Source organism: Atractosteus spatula, chromosome 9 (assembly GCF_055471065.1).
Source record: "Atractosteus spatula isolate fAtrSpa1 chromosome 9, fAtrSpa1.hap1, whole genome shotgun sequence".
Classification (NCBI taxonomy): domain Eukaryota; kingdom Metazoa; phylum Chordata; class Actinopteri; order Semionotiformes; family Lepisosteidae; genus Atractosteus; species Atractosteus spatula.
This window is the reverse complement of record NC_142714.1, coordinates 7,290,144-7,307,820: the sequence shown is the minus strand read 5'-3', so window position 1 is coordinate 7,307,820 and position 17,677 is coordinate 7,290,144. Positions and strand designations below refer to the sequence as shown.

Genomic DNA, 17,677 nt, shown 5'->3' with positions numbered 1-17,677 from the left:
ACTTATGGAGATGGAATCCAGAATCCATGAGGTTTTCCCAAGGGCCAGGGGCAGGACCTCCTGCTCCGACAAACGGCTTCTCTGAATGAAGCAGTGCAGGAGACCCCAATCCTGGAGGACCACACCTCCTGGTTTTTGTTCCAGCCCCGCTCAGTCACATTATTAAAGCCTTAATGATCTAACGAGGATTAATTTGAACATGACCGTTTCCAACTTTTGAACAAGCTGGAAGTGCCTTTTAAGTACTGCCATTTCATAAGTCCAGTAAAATCAAACCTCCGAGTACAAAGACGCATCTCGTAGACGTTCCAGTCAGGCGATTCAATCAGGGTACAGCCGTTCAATCAAGGCTTCAATACAGTTAAGAGTGGAAAGGCAGTGATGTGAGAAAGAGCAGGACCAGGGAAACCCTGGAGTACTGTACCGCGAGGTACGTGTTGCACATAGAAGATGACGGGGTGAAAACAGCAGGAAGCCGCACAGCAGGGATTTCTGGGAAGCTGCTGGGGGGCCTGTAGGCCACAGGTATTTATGCAAACAGGAAGTGCAGGCTGGCTTTACAAGGCAGGTTTTCAGTCCCCCAAATGTGTCATGAGCCCGACATTTCCCCGGCAAGCTCGTACCTTAAACGCGTTGAGCAGGGTGATGGAGTCGCTCATTGTGCTGCCGGAGAACGACATCTTGCTCCTGTGCACGGGGACAGAGACGAAGTTGCAATGGAACAACCGACTGAGCTCCCCACAGCACCCCGAAAGAAAACTGGGCATACCGGAAATTCTAATGTCCCCCCCCACCAGGGGGCACTGCATGGCAGACCAGACAAGTACTGAGGGTTTAGGAAACAACAGACTAACTGTAACTAGAAGAGAAACAATGCAACAAGGAGCAATGATCTTGTTGTTTGCTCATTCTGGTTCTGAAGGTGACAAAGGTTTCTTTACTTCACCTAGACAGCTGGAGCCACAGCCTATTTGTGTGTGCTTCCATATTCACCCTAACTGATGAATATTTAGTCTTAATTTAAATTATTTTTCAGGTGTGAGAGGAGGGAAATCCAGTTATATCAGAGCCCACCTTCACCACAGCTGTGTGCTCATCACTAATTCACTTTTGCTCCATGCAGTCAGTCTGTATAGCTGTACAAGATCCCAGGGAAAGTTCCAATATTACATGGCTCAACCCTGAGCAAATGCTCCTTGATTAAGTTAGCAACCCACAAAAGCAAGGTGAAATGTTCATAACAGCTCTTAAGACGTGTAACCCTCTAATCTTGGTACATGCGGCATCTGACACCTAACAAAGGCTCAAGAAAAGGAATTTTGAGGAGCTTTGGAGTGAGGGCATTTAAGACGGGTCCTGCTCACAGTACATGAACACCTAACTGAACAGAACTATGTATTGCAAAGGCAGTTATTGTTCACCATGACTATACTGCTTCTTACACACCGTTCTGCGGGCCCCCCAGTGACAAACCCATAGCAGTATACACACAAAGCAGTGGAAACGTCACCCACCGGTATCCAACCAGGCGCTGCAGGAAAGGCATGGCAAAGAAGCTCTTCAGAGACAGAGCAGCAGCTAACGGAAAGGGGAACAAAGATCCGTTTCCATCAACGATCAACAAAATCATTTGAGATGCAGTGCAAAGCTAATCTGTTACAGTAGCTCACTCCTTAAAATGTTAATGTTCTCGCAAAACAACAGACAAATTAAAAATGCCCACCCATGTCAAAGAAAAGAGATTTGGCCATCTAATGTGTCGTTCAGTTTGGCAGGTTGATGCACTTTCATCTCTGTTCTGGATATCCTGCAGGTCGTGCGATTATCAAATAAGCAACAGAGCAAGCATAGTCATTATGTCCAAAAGAAACTGAATGACAGAGTCCCAGGATGTTTTAACCCACCTTGGGTCCCCACCCGAGCGGAGTGAGCAAGATCTGTTTTCACTGTGTCACCGTGTTACCTATAATCAGGCAGTCCTCCAGACACCCGAACACGTGGCTCAGCACAATCATCTTCCCCAGGTGCAGGTCGACGGGCAGGTGAGCAAGGACCCGGCCCAGGAAGGTCAGCTCCCCATCACAGCTGTTCGCCCCCTGCCTGTCCCGCATCACCGAGAGAGCACCCAGCTGCAAAGACACACGCGCTCGCCGTTAAAGACGAGAAGCGGACATCACAAACCGTTCTTCCCTGGTCCACACGTCCAGCTATCACCGTTTTGTCATCCAGTTAGGGGCTCTTTAGTCCCCTGCGGACGGAGCAGCTTGTTGTACCGAGTGACGGTCGGTACATTGCACAGTGCATTATGGTCTGCATTCATGCAGCGGGGTACTCTCCTATCTGGCTGCACTGGTGCGGGCGGTGCTCGGTTTTCAACACTGAGGCTCTGGGACTAGTCGGCTTGTTCTCGGACACAAGAACACTAGTGCACGCGAGTGTGAAAAACACTGAAGCACACTGTGAAAGACATGCCAACAGAACAAAATAAGGTGTAATGGTGCAGCAAAAAAAGATACAAAGCTGTGGATTAGGGATGATACTACATGGGGGAGGGTGTGCGGCAATGGATTACTTACTGGGACAACTTACTGATTTTAACAGCGGACACGCAAAAAAACCAAGATCTGGCAGTACATGAGGCGGAGTTTGGGGGCAAATGACCGCGAAGAGCGCTGAGGAACCGGCAAGGTCCACGGTAAACAAAGCAACAGGAACACAACTCAAGGCCACAACCTCTGCCCAGGTGCAGAAGAGGCTGCGAGCAAGTGGCTCACTCTTGCACAAAGTGTCTGGTGAGAAAACTACATGGGGAGGCGCATTTATTTAAATGTTGTATCCAAAAGGGACTGGGAAAAATTGCAGAAACAAACCGATTCGCTCGCGAGCGTAGCTGAATTGGCCTTCAGTTCGAGCTGGGAGGCGTGGTGGACATGGCCCAGCTCAGACTGCCCCCTTCCCTCACTCACCTCCTTGAGCTGCAGGACGGTCCGCTGGATGTTGGCCAGTTTCGGGGGGGACAGGGCCGTGCTCAACACAGAGCGGGGGTCCCCCATGTCCAGCAGCTTTACCTTCAGCAGGGTGTTGGCCAGGGGGGAGCGCTGGAAACACAGGAGGAGTTGGGAGGAGGAAAACGGATTTTGAGAACTACAAGGCTTTGCTGCATAAGAAAAAAAAACACTGGAGCCTGTCCCTAAATTCAAGATAAAGTAAAGTATTGTTAAAATGCTCCATGTCTTCTCCTGAATATCTGACATTGTATACTGTGTGACACTGCTACAGTACCTTAAAAACACATGGAGATGCTAAGATGCACTACAGCCCTGACACAGCAGGCAGAATTACTTGTATCACCTTGAAATCAAGAGCTGTGCGAGCTCTACGCACTTGAAAATGACTGCTGCGATACTTCAAAAACCGAGTGATTTAATAGCTGGGAGCACTGCCTTCACAATCCCATGACCACCAAGACTAGCTGCCAGCATGACCGAGAAACCCAGGCTTGTCTGGCATTACCAGCATTTCGGGAACCACGAAGTCCGGGATCTCGCTCCTCCAAAACTCCCTGGTCACCAGCCGATAGCAGAAGCCCTTGGAGACTCGCCCAGCGCGCCCTGCGAGAGGGCGACAGGAACTGCCGTCTACAGTCAGCCGGAATGTAGCATGGCACCGACCGAACGAAGTCATGTACAACAGCTTCGCAACGGCAGATAATGGAAAAGGCTCAAACACATTTGCTCTAACTAGTTCTTAGGGTCAGACTGTAGCAAACACTGTAGGTGATCCAGCATTATATATACACTATCTATACCCACATACACCCACAAACAGATTTTATATGCCCAAACTTTTAAGCTTCTCCCATAATAATGCGTTTGGGCAAAGCACTAAATTAATATACATACCTAGGATACAGGATACTAGGAAATCATGCACTAATCTCCCACCCTAACCCATGGGTATGCATATTCATCTCTGGGTTTTTAACTCCACGTGGACGGGTGTACAGATACTTGCACTACTATCATTAGTCACTAGAGGCTCACTCAGACTTCAGTTTAAAACCTATCCTGACAGGCCTGTGGGAATTATTTTCACATGTGACCAAATTGGTTTTGTCATCTGCTTTTTCTTATTGGCCCGACCACCAATTTTGTGCACATACTGCCAGAACAAAAATCAAATGCTTTTTTCTCTCACAAGACAGGTACACATTACTGATGGAGTTGCTGCAAGTTTTGGTGTCCTAATCCACCCACTGTAAGTGAAAAGTCTATTATAATATCTGCAGTATTGTAAAGGCAGAAACCCTTCACCCACATATGATAAAAACAAGCTACAGAAAGAAGCTTGATCTGTTTCCAGTTACATGGTGACCCACAAATAAACAGCCTTGATCACAAGCATTGCAGAAGAGAAAATCTCAACAATATATCAATCCTGCCACACACCTGCCTGCACCTATAGATCTTAATTGTCGAGAAGATGCTACAGAAGTCCGTCAGCACTTCATAAGTGAAGTGAATGTGGTACCTCCGCGCTCTACCAAAGGCTACGGTTTCTAAAACAATGAACATCTTCCAGTTTTACCACAGCTGGACAGAAAAGATTCTATAATGACCATACCTACACCACCTCAAAACAGAAGTTCTGCTTCAACAGGAAACAAAGCCTCGCTCTTGTAGTCTGATTTTAAGAAAAATTAGAAGAATTCTCAGGACAGTCAAATAAAGAGCCCCACGTTTAAAAACAATAAGGCGCTCGCCGATAAGCTGCGACACGGCTGATAAGAGCCCATCGGACTGGGGCTGGGTAGCAGCACCCCAAGGTGCTCTTGCTAGTCACTGGCTCCTCGACACCCTGCACAGGAAGAATTAGTCTAGCGACCCCTCAACACGTGGACAGACGTCTCCGCATGCAAGCAAAGCGCCTCGTGTGTCAAGACAGACTGCTCTGCAGGGGAGGTAAGGACTGTGAAGACAGGGATCGGCTGAGCCTCACCTCGTCTCTGGTTGCAGTTGGTCTTGGAAGCCCAAGTGAGGCGCAGGGACTGGAAATTGGTTTCTTTATCGCAAACCAGGTGTTTCACCAGGCAGAAGTCGATCACTGCCATTTCAAAAATAAAGCAAAACAACGAACTTGATTTACAACCTGTAATGACGTTTTATTTCTAAAATAATTTAGGTGTGTCGAAAGCAAAACAATTAGATTGGACCAGTCACCTAAATTTAATCAACTGCATGAACAGGAAAGACGGCACTCACCATATTTAACATCTGGAACTGTTACGGAGCTCTCGGCTATGTTGGTGGAAAGGATGACCTGTGTGTGGATGAAAACGGACACGGATCATTGAAGGGGGAGAAATTGAGTGACCACGCTCATGCGGTCAAGATCGGTTAATGACTGGACTCTGGGTACTCCTCTGAAGGGGTGGAAAAACCTATGTATTGTATCTGGATGCTAGAAAGAATAAAAACTACAACTTGCCTTTCACTGAGCAAAACAGCAAAATACCATCTTTGCAAGATACATGCACAAGCACCAGCCAGGTGCTTAACAGGTTATTATTTTACTCGGCTTAAGATGAAGAATTTGTATTTCTAGGTTCAAATATGCATTGTGTATTGATTATGCAAGCAAAACCAAAAATGGTTGTAAGGCATATTTATCAGCATCTCCATAAAACATCAATCTCGGCCATATCTCCCACTTCCAGAACGGGGGGAGAACAGTACCTTCCTGTATCCAGGCACCGGCGCCAGGAAGATGCCGTTCTGCTCCTCCAGAGTGACGGAGGAGTGCAGGGGGTACACCTGCAGCCTGCAAGACACAAGACAAGCCATCAGCCCTGCGGCCCTCGCACACCCAGGCTCAAAGGACTGACCCGGGCTGTGGCGCTGCTTCTGGAAAGAAAGACCTCTAACGCACTCGTGGCGCTGTGACAGCCCAGCTGGAGAAAGAGGTGCAATTGCAGCTCATCACCCACTAGAGGGCGCTACATGGCCTCTAGAAATTGCTTTTAATAAGTCACAGCGGGGATCAATTAGGAGTTATCTGGCGCTATGTTGAGGAATGCACTCTCAGATGGGAGTTGGGCTTTGCCTTGGAATTTACAGGGTGTGCACAGTGGCAGCAACGCTTGGGGTCCTTTTTCATACAAGTCATTCTGCCTTTACCGGTCTTTTGAGCTTGTGTTTATGATGTGAAAGGTAGGAAGTTGGAACCTCTGTGGGCTTCGGGGGGACCGCCCAGGTATGGTGGGGTCTATCACAGGTGCGTGCCCACTGGCCTGCACAGGTACTTCAGGACGTACGCTTGCCCCTCCCACCCAGCTCTGCATGTGCACTGCTCACCTCTTCCGCACCAGCTTAGCTAGGGCGTCCTGCATGCCGTTTATTTCCGACAAACCTGGGAACACACAGAGGAAACTCTGCAAGTCATGAAAAATTAGTCTCTGCATCGCCTTTTCTGCAGACGACAGAGGAGACATAAGAGGAACATAAGAGCTACAAACAAGGAGATCACTTAGCCCATCTAGCCTGTGTGGTAGTTAGTGGCATCTTCACTAACACGTCCGGATTATTTTGTTCCGCCTGTTCTCCATTTTAGAAGGATTTCCACGTATGCTGCACTACTGTTGTTTCTCGTTCAAGGAACTCACGAATTGCTCTGGCACGACCTACTGCTCCTAGACAGCCATCCTCTAGTTGGGTCAGACTTGGATCCCTAGCCTCACACGCGTCTCCTCAGAGAGCGGGTCAGAACGTGCGCTCTACTGTCACAGGAGGTTTCCCGACCGAGGCGTCGCCTACCTGGCAGGAACACCAGGACGCTGCCTCGCTCGGGCACGGCTGGAGAGCCCTCCTGCTTTTCAGCTCTGCGCGGGGAAGAGCGAGGCAAATCAACAAAATCCTAGGCATTTCAAACAGGTTCTTCAAACGCCTCTTTACAGGGCCTACTGTGTAGCCACAGAATTAAGAGAACCCCACACTTAGCCAACACGCCCCCTGTTTCCAAGGTGGACCTGAAACTTGTGAAACGTGTATTGAAATATGGCAAAGCGTCTTTTTTTTTTTTTTTACACAGACATGCTGTAAGATGAATGCATGTTTTTTTTTTTTGAATGCACAGAAAACTGCAGATCCAGAGACGCCAGCTAGCCCTCGACCCCTAGAGGCGGCCCGACCTCCCGCGCACCTCTGCTCCCTGGCCTCCAGGTCGTCGAAGCTCTGGATGAGGCCGACTGCCACGCTGTACATCTGCTCGCTGATGTAGGGATCCTGGGGCTGCTCCACCTTGCACACAGCAGCACAAGCATTGGGTCCTTGTACATGCTGTACTGATGCAACAGAACCTACAGGCCCCATCCCGATGTGAACTAACCACTTGTGTCTTTAGGGCACTTCCTTAAAATAACACAGGAAATGTGAAATATCCAGCCCTCAGAGGTGGCTAAGAAAGCACACAGGAGCCTGTGCACACCAACGCAACAGGTTGCCAAGCAGGACAGGTCAAAAGGAATATCTGTTTTTGTGCAGGGGAAAAAAAGCCAAATTTAATAGTAAGAATCTTTTCAGTCTGAATTTAGGAAATGGCTAAGGGACAGTTCTCAACAGATATGTTGAGCTTTTCCATTTAAAAAAATGTCCCATTTCCTTTGCTCTTCATCTTTCTAAGCAGCTCCTTATAATAAACACGGACCACTGAGGTTTTGCCCCGACTGTGTTCAGCGCTTTCTCTTTTCCTGCGATTTGAAAGACCTGTTAGCCGGACAGGTGGGGAAGCTCCAACCAGCGCAGGGGCACCTCGGCGAGCAACCACACTTCCCACTAGGGGGCGACAGTGCACAGAGACCACACGGACTTCTTACTTTGAAGGTTACAAGGTGCCTCAAGTCGTCCAGGTAGAAGTCTTCGACAGTGTAGGCTACACCCTCCACCTCAAACACGTAGGCTGGGCTCATCAGGCTGCGAATGGGAGAGCTGAAGTATTCCGCAAACTCCTTACAGTTAATAGTGGCGGACATAAGGATGACCTGCACACACGGAGAGTAGCAAGGTTCAGGGAGGCAAGACAGAGTCTTTCACTTTTTCTTTCCATTCTGGAGTGTGAACTGTATACTCCTTGCAGCTCCTGATTTTTTTTAGATCCTGGCCCTCAGTCATCAACTCACATGACATCCGATGCTACAACCCTCAGTCATCAACTCACATGACATCCGATGCTACAACAGAATGCTTACTCTGCCCAGATGTAACCCGACTTCATAAAAAGTTCCCGAGATTATAATTTGCCCACATGACAAAAAGAAATCCTGACCGAGCCGGTCTGGTCCAGAGGAGGGAGGCTGCCGGGCTTTTCCAGCCCTCACTACGGGGTAGCTCACCTCCCCTGTGCGGGGTGGGATCCGCTCAAGCTTGACGAAAAAATGACAGCAAGAGGACAGACCCACCTTCACATAGCGAGAGTTGGAGTACAGAAGCCTGCGCACGACCAGCAGCAGGAAGTCCAGCTCCTCTGTGCGCTCGTGCACCTGAATCAAGAGACCGGATCCGTCAGCACCACCCAGACCAACCTCTCTGCTCCTCGGACCCACAGCACCTTCACCCGGGCACTCGCAATCAGCAAGGGCGCCAGCTTGGTGAAGAGAACCCTTCCCATTATACATCATTTTAACTGACAAGCAAGCCTGGCTAACTCCATAACAAAGGGTCTGAATGGGCATAAAGGAACGGGGAAAAAGAATATTAAAGTTGCCCGTCACCCAATGAAATTTACCAAAACGAAAACCCTACGATAATTTTTAACAGACACCAACTGTGTCTGGAAGCGGACAGTTTAACCCCGATTAAGAACTTAAGAAATGACCCCAATGTAAAAGCATTCTCCACACTCAAAATGAATTGGCAGTTTAAGAGCTGGTGGCCCAACAGACGTTAAGCCCAGTGTGTCAGCCAGCAGGCGGGGGTACAGACGTACCTCGTCGATGAAGATGTGGGAGAACTCCGTCAGCGTCTTGGCGTTCACAAGCTTCTGGAGGAGGACCCCAGTGGTCATGTAAATGAGCCGCGTGTGCTCGGTCGCCACTTTGTCCAGCCCCACCTGCCCACCAGCGGAGGAAACAAGACAGGCGGTCAGCAGGAGCCGCCGCCGCAGACTGGCCACCCGCGCCGCCAACCTTCAGAAGCCACAGAGCCCAGAGAGAAGGAACAACCCAAACGCCCGCTGCCCCCTCGCCTGTCCGGAGCCCCTGCCTCTCTCTCTCCGCGACGCTGCTGCACAGCTGACCAGCTGATCCGCTCTCCAGGAACGGCCGGGGAGCGCCAGGCACTGGACAGTCACTCCATGCGGGCATCAGCTAAACTCCTGCCCGCTAGAGGACAGGAACAAACTGAGACCAGCCGAACTGCTCGAGACCCTTCCCAGTAAGACTCACCACATGAGAGATGGCACAAAAGATCTTCAGCCTTCGGCCTGTAATGGGACACCTGACTGCTCTCCTGCCTGAGGTTTGGGTTATTCAATTTATATACAAACAACTGTTAGCTGTGAGCTTAATTATTTTAAATTTGCCCTAATCTATAAAGTATCTCAGAAGAGGTAAATTTGTCAATGCAACAATTTCTTCAAAATCAGTTTCACTTTAACTTTGTTTTACCTTTGGGAACTTTACGGTTCTTTTTCCATAATGCCTTTCAGAGGTTGTCTTAATGCTAAACAGTATGTTTCTATAGAACGCTGGGATGTAACATCAAGCTTATTACACAACATACCTTTTTTAAAATGTAAAATAACAAGACTGATAACTCCTACAATATAAGGCTCGGAATTCACCGCACCCGTCTTTTCCCAGCAAAACCACACTAGCTAGCTCTTCTCTTCCCAAAGTCCGAAAAGCTGCAGTGGCCACAAACACTGCCCCCCCCTGCCCTGGGTGTTACAGTGCAGCCGTCTCCTCCTATAATCGTCAGCGCATGCCTGGCCGCCAGAGCCACCGTGACATCATCCACCTCTGCACCCCGCGCAGCGGAGCAAGAGTTATAATTAGACCGCTCCTCTTCGCGGCTCAAGACAATACAGTCTGACAGTCTGGAAGCATTCCAGCATGTTAAAATGTTTTTTTTTTTCCCTCTCCCGCTGTAAAAGAAACGTCAAATAGAATTTCGTATGAAGCGTTACTAGAGGGAAAATGCATCCCTCTACAGTGCTGGACTAAGGCAATGTCCTTAACACTGCTTATGTAACCACAAAGGGAAAGAGTCAATAATTGCACTTCCTTGCTAGGACTTTTATACAAGCCTCCTGGGGGACATCTTTCAATGGCATGATAATATTGCCAGCACCACCACATGCTTTTAGACTTTTTGAGCAAGACCTGTATCATTGGCTTGGGCACGGTATTCATTCTAGAAACGCCTCCACACATGCAGAGCAGCCAAGAGAATGGGTACCTGCAGGATTGAAGTAAATTTAATTACAGAACAATGCGCATAAATAAACAACACAAACCAGCACCGCTGTGGTACAGTGCGCCATGTATGTTTTTGTTAATTATGAGGTGTACCATTACAACAACTCCGCACTTAATAAGGCATGAGATAACTGGTGCAGTGAGTAGTGCCAGAGGCCTGGGCACCTTCTGGATGGGTTGAGCAAGTTCATGTGGGTTCTCTCTGGGTCCTCTGGTTTCCTCCCAGTACATACTGGCTAAGCGACCCCCGTGTGTCTCCTGTGATGGGCACGCGTGCATTAATGAGCAGCTTGTGGATAACGAATGGACTGCGGCCACAGGCTGGACTGGAGTGGGGGTGCTGCAACAAGACTGCCCTGTAATTCAGACCTGGACTGCTTTTACCTGGGTCTTCTGTCCATTCGTTCGGTCAAGAGGGCAACTGTGGTAAATCCAGGGCATAAAGGAAGGGGCAGGTTATCAACGCACCAAAACAAAAAAAAACAACCAGACATCTTTTAGAAGCTTTGGGGGGAAACGTGGGTCTAGGAGTACCTGCCTGTGTCCCTTTCCCCATTCTGTGGGATCTGCTAGCAGCAGGACAGCAGAGCTCAAATAGCGCTTTCACTGCCTCAGTCCAGGGCGACGCTGCTCCTACCTGATACCCCACCATGCTGCCCAGGACGCACTTGCGCTCGCGGGCCACCCAGCGGGCGATGCTGGTGGCGCCGATCTTGCGGGGCTGGGTGACCACCAGGCGGCAGGGCACGTTCTGCTCGTAGTAGTAATCCAGGATGAACTGGGGCAGCTGCGTGGTCTTGCCACTCCCCGTCGCGCCGCGGATGATGACCACGGAGTTGTTCTCGATCAGGGAGATGAGCTGCCACATGGCGAGACACGGGGGGGGGGCACTGTACTCCCGGCGAAAACCCGGGCACGTGCCTCGGCTCTTCACAGGCAGACAGTTCACATATACGATTACAGTCTGCAGTCTGCCATGTCAGTCAGGTAACAAAAAGGCCAGTTAGACACCAATGTATGAAGTATGCGGAGTGGTGGCTCTGTGGCTCAGGATCTGCGCCTGTGTCTGGGAGGTTGCCGGTTCAAATCCCGCAGCCGGCAGAGGAATCCTACTCCGTTGGGCCCCTGAGCAAGGCCCTTAATCCCCCCTGCTCCAGGGGTGCTGTATAAATGGCTGACCCTGCGCTCTGACCCCAAGCCTCTCCCTCTCCCTCCCTGCCTGCCTGCCTGCCTCATGGTGAGCAAGCTGGGGTATGTGAAAAGATGAATTCCTAATGCAAGAAATTGTATGTGGATAATAAAGTGATCTTTTCTTATCTTATATTACTGTAACTCTCCTTCATGGTATCTTCTGACCTAGGAGAGTGCAATGATACAGAGCTCTGCCTTACATGGAAAATGTTGATTCCGTCTGTATCTCTACTGTACTCTTATGGGATTGAAATAAACATCAGTGGTTACTATGGTTTCTAGCAGCATGTTAATGCTTGCAACCACTCTTGTGCTCAAAACAATGGCCAGCACCAAGGTCAGAGCATCAGTTTTCTCCACGGGTCGGCTCTATTCTTAACAAGGACCCAGGAGGTGTTCTCAATGCTCAAAGAAAGGCGCTGGCGTTTGTCAAAGCTCACATGCAAAATTGTCACTGACTGACTAGCCGTCTACCAAAATAAAACCTCTTATCTACTTTTAAAACACCATGCAATTGCTGCATGATGCTAATGAAAAGAAACACATTCATTGGGACACAAACAACAGAGATGAAGAAGATGTAAAAGCGTATCTTTGATGCAAGGATTCTGTGCAATTAGACCTCACTGCTAATGTCTGTGCTCAGCAATGCACAAGTAAAAATAAAGTGGATTACATACCTAAGGACTTTCACAGATGAATGTTTCTGCTCTCCCGGGGCCTTTCTTAAATCTTAAAAGGTCTTGGCATTTTGTCGTGACTAATGCAAGCACAAAGACTCTCTTCTTCAGCTTTACAGGATATTGAACAGTTGCAAACAAAGTTGTTCCTGCGTTCTGGTCACTCACCTCCTCTTTGTTTTTTGTGATGGGCAGCTCAGGGTATTTATAAGGGGCCAGGACCGGGGGGGGAAGAGAGTCTGAAATAAAAATTAAAAGAGGGATAAAGAACAACTTCAATTCTTACTCTCATATTATGAACTAACTCAGGGACACGGAAACGGACGATGAGAAGTCACGTGGATTGACACTCGAAAGATGGAACATCCCTGTATTAGTCTTCCAAAGCACAAAACTGTAACAGTGCGGAGCGGTGGCTCTGTGGCTCAGGATCTGCGCCTGTGTCTGGGAGGTTGCCGGTTCAAATCCCGCAGCCGGCAGAGGAATCCTACTCCATTGGGCTCCTGAGCAAGGCCCTTAACCCCAGCTGCTCCAGAGGCGCTGTACAATGGCTGACCCTGTGCTGACCCCCAGCTTCTCTCCCTGTCTGTGTCTCATGGAGAGAAAGCTGGGGTATGCGAAAAGATAAATTCCTAATACAAGAAATTGTATATGGCTAATTAAAGTGATCTTATCTTATTCACGTAGCCCATAAGTCACATGCACTCCTCTGGTACAAGCTGTGGGATGGCAGTCGAGTAAAAATGAGTTAGTACTGGTAAAGTTCTACATCACCACAGCTACCTATCCAACAGTAGACAGCTGTTAAAGTAGTCTATATAAATGAAGTGCTTCATAGATATCAGTAATAGCTCTGGCTTTAGTATAAATTGCCTGTCACTGCTATTAAGCAGGAAGCACATGTGAGCGTGCGAAGTGCCTTTTGCAGAACAAGACCCTTTGTAGGGGTGGGGCACTCCAGGCAATCACAATCTGTCACCCAGTGGTGTAGAATTCAAGCTCCTATTCCAATTGACGTCATTAAGTTTGGAATTACGTGCAGGCAAGATGAAAGATACAACTTTTTGCTTTAGTCAACAAGTGTTTCAAGAAATGCCAATTGCAAAACCCCAAATGGATGAAAACTGCTATTCAACAGGAGTCGTTCGCTTTTCTGGCGTCACTCACCAGCTAAAGCAGTCAGCTGTTCCTTCTTTATCCTGACATCCTCCCCTCGCAGGCTCTCCCTGGGACCCTGCTCCTGCTCGCTGCTGAGAAATGAACAGTAGATGTAGGATCCTGTTAATTAAGGAAGACGCAGCAGAGCAAGAATTTGGTTGACAGCGTATATTAAAGGGGACATCTGGTGAAATCAGCGAGCGGTCGCTGGTCACTTCTCCAGCTCACTTCCACACTCTCGGTGCGGGACAGGGCAGCGGGCTCCAGTGAGCAAGGCTGGCGGTGTTGCAGAGGACTGGGTGACCTTGTCCGCTAGCCAGGGCTTTAGGATAAAAACCAAAGATTTTCTGAGGTTTACATTCCACAGAACAACACAGGGAAGAAAGACACTCAAGGCAAAAAAAAAGCCTCATTACAAAAGTGTCCTAAAATCCTTCAAATCGGAAGATAATGGCCGAGATTATTTGAGTGCAGCTGAACTTCAAAATCGCATAGCCTGAATGGTAAAACACCGACACGTCACGTGCCTGCCCGCTGAGGGACAGGGACCGATTCACTCCACACTAGGCGTTACTCAGGTTCAGTAACTCAGAAACTGAGGATGTGCCCCACTCCATGCTGGTGTATTTTAAGAAAAAATAACAACACATTATTCAGCTGCAGATGGCAGGCAGAGGAAACGCTAGCATCTAAAACGAAAAAAAAAATCAGGTCTGCTCTGACGAATTTCATTTAAAAGGACGAGGATCAATCTCCAAGACAAGCCGAGCACGTCTACAGAAACAAGGAAATAAAGTCGTTGGCAGGGTCAATGTGGCCAGGAGCAAGAACCACTGTGACAGGGCTGCCTTTACTTGCAAAAGGGCATCTGTCATTTCCAACTAAGCTCACTCCCGGGCAAACTCTCTTACTCTCTTATTACCGACTCTGCTTCCCCACACACACAGGCGCGACGCAGCCTCCCCAGGAGGGGCTGTCTGGCTCCCTGCCCTGACCCCCCGACACCCCGACTGCCAGCGCAGCTCTCCTGCCCTGCCACAGGTCTGCTCACACTTCCGCTCGAGTCCAGGATACACGGTCTTCAAACAGCGGTTTCATTTACTGCTCACACAGCCACCTCGGGACAATAAAAAAAGCAAAGAGATCTTCCAGCCCTCAGCGAGACCCCGGGGGATTTAATCTTAGTCCCCCCAAAAATAGCAGCATCCCAACGTTTTCTTTTAAATTGTAAATAAAATTCCTCCCTTCTTGTTCCACCGAAATGATCTCTTTTCAAAGCAGAACACTGTTTTGTCACCCTGGTTTAATTAAAACGAGTCTGTTGTCTGTGGGCCCAACTACAGCACAATTTCACAATAGTATGTATAAATCCCGACTTTGCCAGAAGAACAGTGTCACAGCGCATCCTTTTCTGAACAGATAAAGGAAAAGACCACACGTGGTGGACTTCAAGTTGCCTCCTGTTGGGCAGTTTTAAACCCACGCACCTGGAGGTGTAATGTAATACAGTATACCACCTTGCCTGCCTGGAGTGGGTCACACTGCTCTCATCCCCTTGTGAGGAACACAGGCTGGGCCGGAGAGACCCTGAACCTCCCGGACAGAAAGCCCGCAGCAGCACGCAGGAGCAGGGAGAGGAGCCGATGTGGACCGTTCCGATGGGGGGGCTGGGCTTCTCCGACAAGAGGGCACGGAAAAACGCGACGCAGCAAACAGGCAGGAGGCACTGGGACTCTGGGGTTCGAGCCCAGTGGGACTGTAGGCGACTGTTCTCGGAATGGTACAGCAATGAGACCCCACGTTCCCTGGTGCGTGGAGAAAGCTGGCCGTGCAGTCCGATTGCTCCCGACAAGGGGACGTTCCTGCACACAAGCGGCTTCACATTTGATCAGAGTGAGGCGTCACGTTTCACAAGTGAAAAGCGTGGCTCTGCAACCTCAGTGCTGCCGGACCGGATTCCTGTAGGCCCATCAGTACCGCAGGGCTGGCCAAGAGAACTACGGCTACAGTACGTGAACAAAGCCTTCCCAGCAATATTCTTAGAGCAATGGAAGTTCACAGGGAAAGGAGCCCATTTAGATTACCTTTGGACAACATTCTGTAACATCTAGAAGGAAAAAGGGGGGGGGGGGGGGGGAGGGAAAACCCCAAAAAGGTTAATTCATTTGTCTCCAGACCTGCAAGCAGGTGTTTTCCGGTGTATTTTCAATGACTTTTACAGGCTCCTATAGATGTCCGATATCTGCTCTAGAAAGCAATGAGCATCGTACAATCTCTTTCCTGAAAATAGCGAGAAAGTAAATATGACTAAAATACTAAAAACGGAATCCGTCTGCCAGGATCTAACCCAGCCCCGAGTCTGACCTTTCTGAATCTCTTCTGCAGCCTCTGCTGTGCTGTACAAGCAGTGTGTGCGAGCTTCCCAGCTGCTCCCCTGTGAGCGGGGTTCAGGTCCGTGCTGCAGCGACCTCATTGTGTCGTGTGTGTGTGTGTGCGCGCTCTCTCACACAGCCAGGCCCGGGGCTGTGTGCTGGGACAGGCGGCAGCAGGAGACAGACTCCACATCTGTCAGCCCAGAGCAGACTTGCCGCGCTCAGAGCAGCGAAGCGCACTGGCTCAACTTTGTCTTTTTTTTTTTCTCCTTTTTGAAACGAGAGAGGCAGGAGGAGTCACAGGAACAGGGAATCCTTGCGGACATACTACACACCGCCAAGGAACGAGACGGCTTCGTGCACTCAACTTTCCCCCCCCCACCCTCGACTTTCAGTCAGTGCTTTGATGACGAACACCAGCGGCAAAATGACATTGTTTGCAAGAGACATACGGAGGAAGAGCAGGGGGGAACCGGCTCCTTAAGAAGCCTGCAGTGTGGGCTCAGCCTCTCTCGGCGTCTGCAGAGTCTCGGCACACAGGCAGGACGCAAGTAAGTACCCGATTCTACTATTCCACCTCACAGCAATTTTATTTTGAATAGCACTATTTTGCCTAGATTTATTCCTGGTTTTTAGTGTTTTGTTTAACAATTTCATTCAATGCAAAAGCTTAACTACAGAGTTTTCAGTTTATGGATATTCACTATCCGTGCTGCTCCATCCACACTTCTGCTGAACAATGAAAACCAACTACAGTGCACAAAAAAATAGCATGATGTCTTTTTCCAATCACAGGTTTCCAAACTAGTAGATCTCCTTTCAATCTAGCTCTGCTGCAATTATCCCGTTTTTAATTTTGCACTTATTACACTACTAATACTTGATAAGTACGATGATGCTCTTCGTTGCCCAATGCTTTCGTGATAAATTACTTGAGAACTGCTCCGTTAATGTTGTCCTGCATCTAATATCAGTATGAAGGCACCTCTGCCAATTTAGTAGGTTTTCAACAGCACCGAGTCGATATGTAAACCGCAGACACAAAACTTTCAGAGTGTCGAAGCTGCAGTCTTGTGTAGGAACCTGGGGGAAGCCTGGGGGAGACCCGGCAGTCTGTGGCTTGTATGGAGACGAGCCACCTCGAGATCTTCCACCTACTTATCACCTTCTCTGAGCCTTGGTAATGTCTTAAACCCAAGAGGGGCTTTGGAAAGTTGGACTGGGGTACTTCTGCACCTCTCCGTCTAACCTGGGATGCTGTCCTTCCATGACATTTCATGAGAAGTGTGCACTGCAAGAAACACTTAATTGAAAAAATATTCTGGATTGTGACTTATCATGGAGGGGTGGAGGGGGTGCTTAGCCGGGAGACGGGGGCCACAAGTCTGCCATTACACATTTGGAAATGAAAAGGCGGCTGTACTGCTGCGCTCAGCCGCGGCACAATGAGAACAGTAAACTCACAGGGCTCCATGCAGCGCCTCCCTCTTTTGGTCCTGAAGTGAAACTCGCAGGCCAGCGAGAAGCAGAAGGCAGACAGACCATCCGCGCAGCGGCGGTGCGGTTAGCTTCCTCCGCCTGCATGATCCCTGCCTGCAAACACCTCCTGAACGCGGCTTCTGCAGGAGCCACCAGCTCGGACACGGAGCCCGTGTTAACCCAGGAGGATAATTTCTGCAAACGGGTCTCTGGAGGAGCTGAAACCTCCCAGCACCTATCAAACCGATCACCCGACACCCCCCCGCCCACCTCACAGTACAAGTCCCCTGTCCGGCTCCGCTGTGCTGGATGAGGAGGCCATGTGC

General features: G+C 49.2%; 1 protein-coding gene across 1 annotated transcript in view; it reads right to left on the bottom strand.

Moving 5' to 3' along the window:
• tdrd9 (tudor domain containing 9) overlaps nucleotides 1–17,677 on the bottom strand; it is a 38,301-nt gene that overhangs the window by 12,950 nt on the left and 7,674 nt on the right. Inside the window, exons 2-18 of the mRNA XM_088924905.1 lie at nucleotides 13,510–13,592; nucleotides 12,511–12,581; nucleotides 11,109–11,330; nucleotides 8,980–9,102; nucleotides 8,453–8,533; nucleotides 7,871–8,035; nucleotides 7,198–7,295; nucleotides 6,813–6,877; nucleotides 6,354–6,408; nucleotides 5,736–5,820; nucleotides 5,262–5,319; nucleotides 4,999–5,103; nucleotides 3,514–3,611; nucleotides 2,967–3,098; nucleotides 1,964–2,129; nucleotides 1,515–1,578; nucleotides 624–687 (exon numbers count right to left, since the gene is read on the bottom strand). Coding sequence (XP_088781031.1) covers nucleotides 624–687; nucleotides 1,515–1,578; nucleotides 1,964–2,129; nucleotides 2,967–3,098; nucleotides 3,514–3,611; nucleotides 4,999–5,103; nucleotides 5,262–5,319; nucleotides 5,736–5,820; nucleotides 6,354–6,408; nucleotides 6,813–6,877; nucleotides 7,198–7,295; nucleotides 7,871–8,035; nucleotides 8,453–8,533; nucleotides 8,980–9,102; nucleotides 11,109–11,330; nucleotides 12,511–12,581; nucleotides 13,510–13,592 — 1,735 coding nt within the window. The remainder of the gene's footprint in view (nucleotides 1–623; nucleotides 688–1,514; nucleotides 1,579–1,963; nucleotides 2,130–2,966; nucleotides 3,099–3,513; nucleotides 3,612–4,998; nucleotides 5,104–5,261; nucleotides 5,320–5,735; nucleotides 5,821–6,353; nucleotides 6,409–6,812; nucleotides 6,878–7,197; nucleotides 7,296–7,870; nucleotides 8,036–8,452; nucleotides 8,534–8,979; nucleotides 9,103–11,108; nucleotides 11,331–12,510; nucleotides 12,582–13,509; nucleotides 13,593–17,677) is intronic.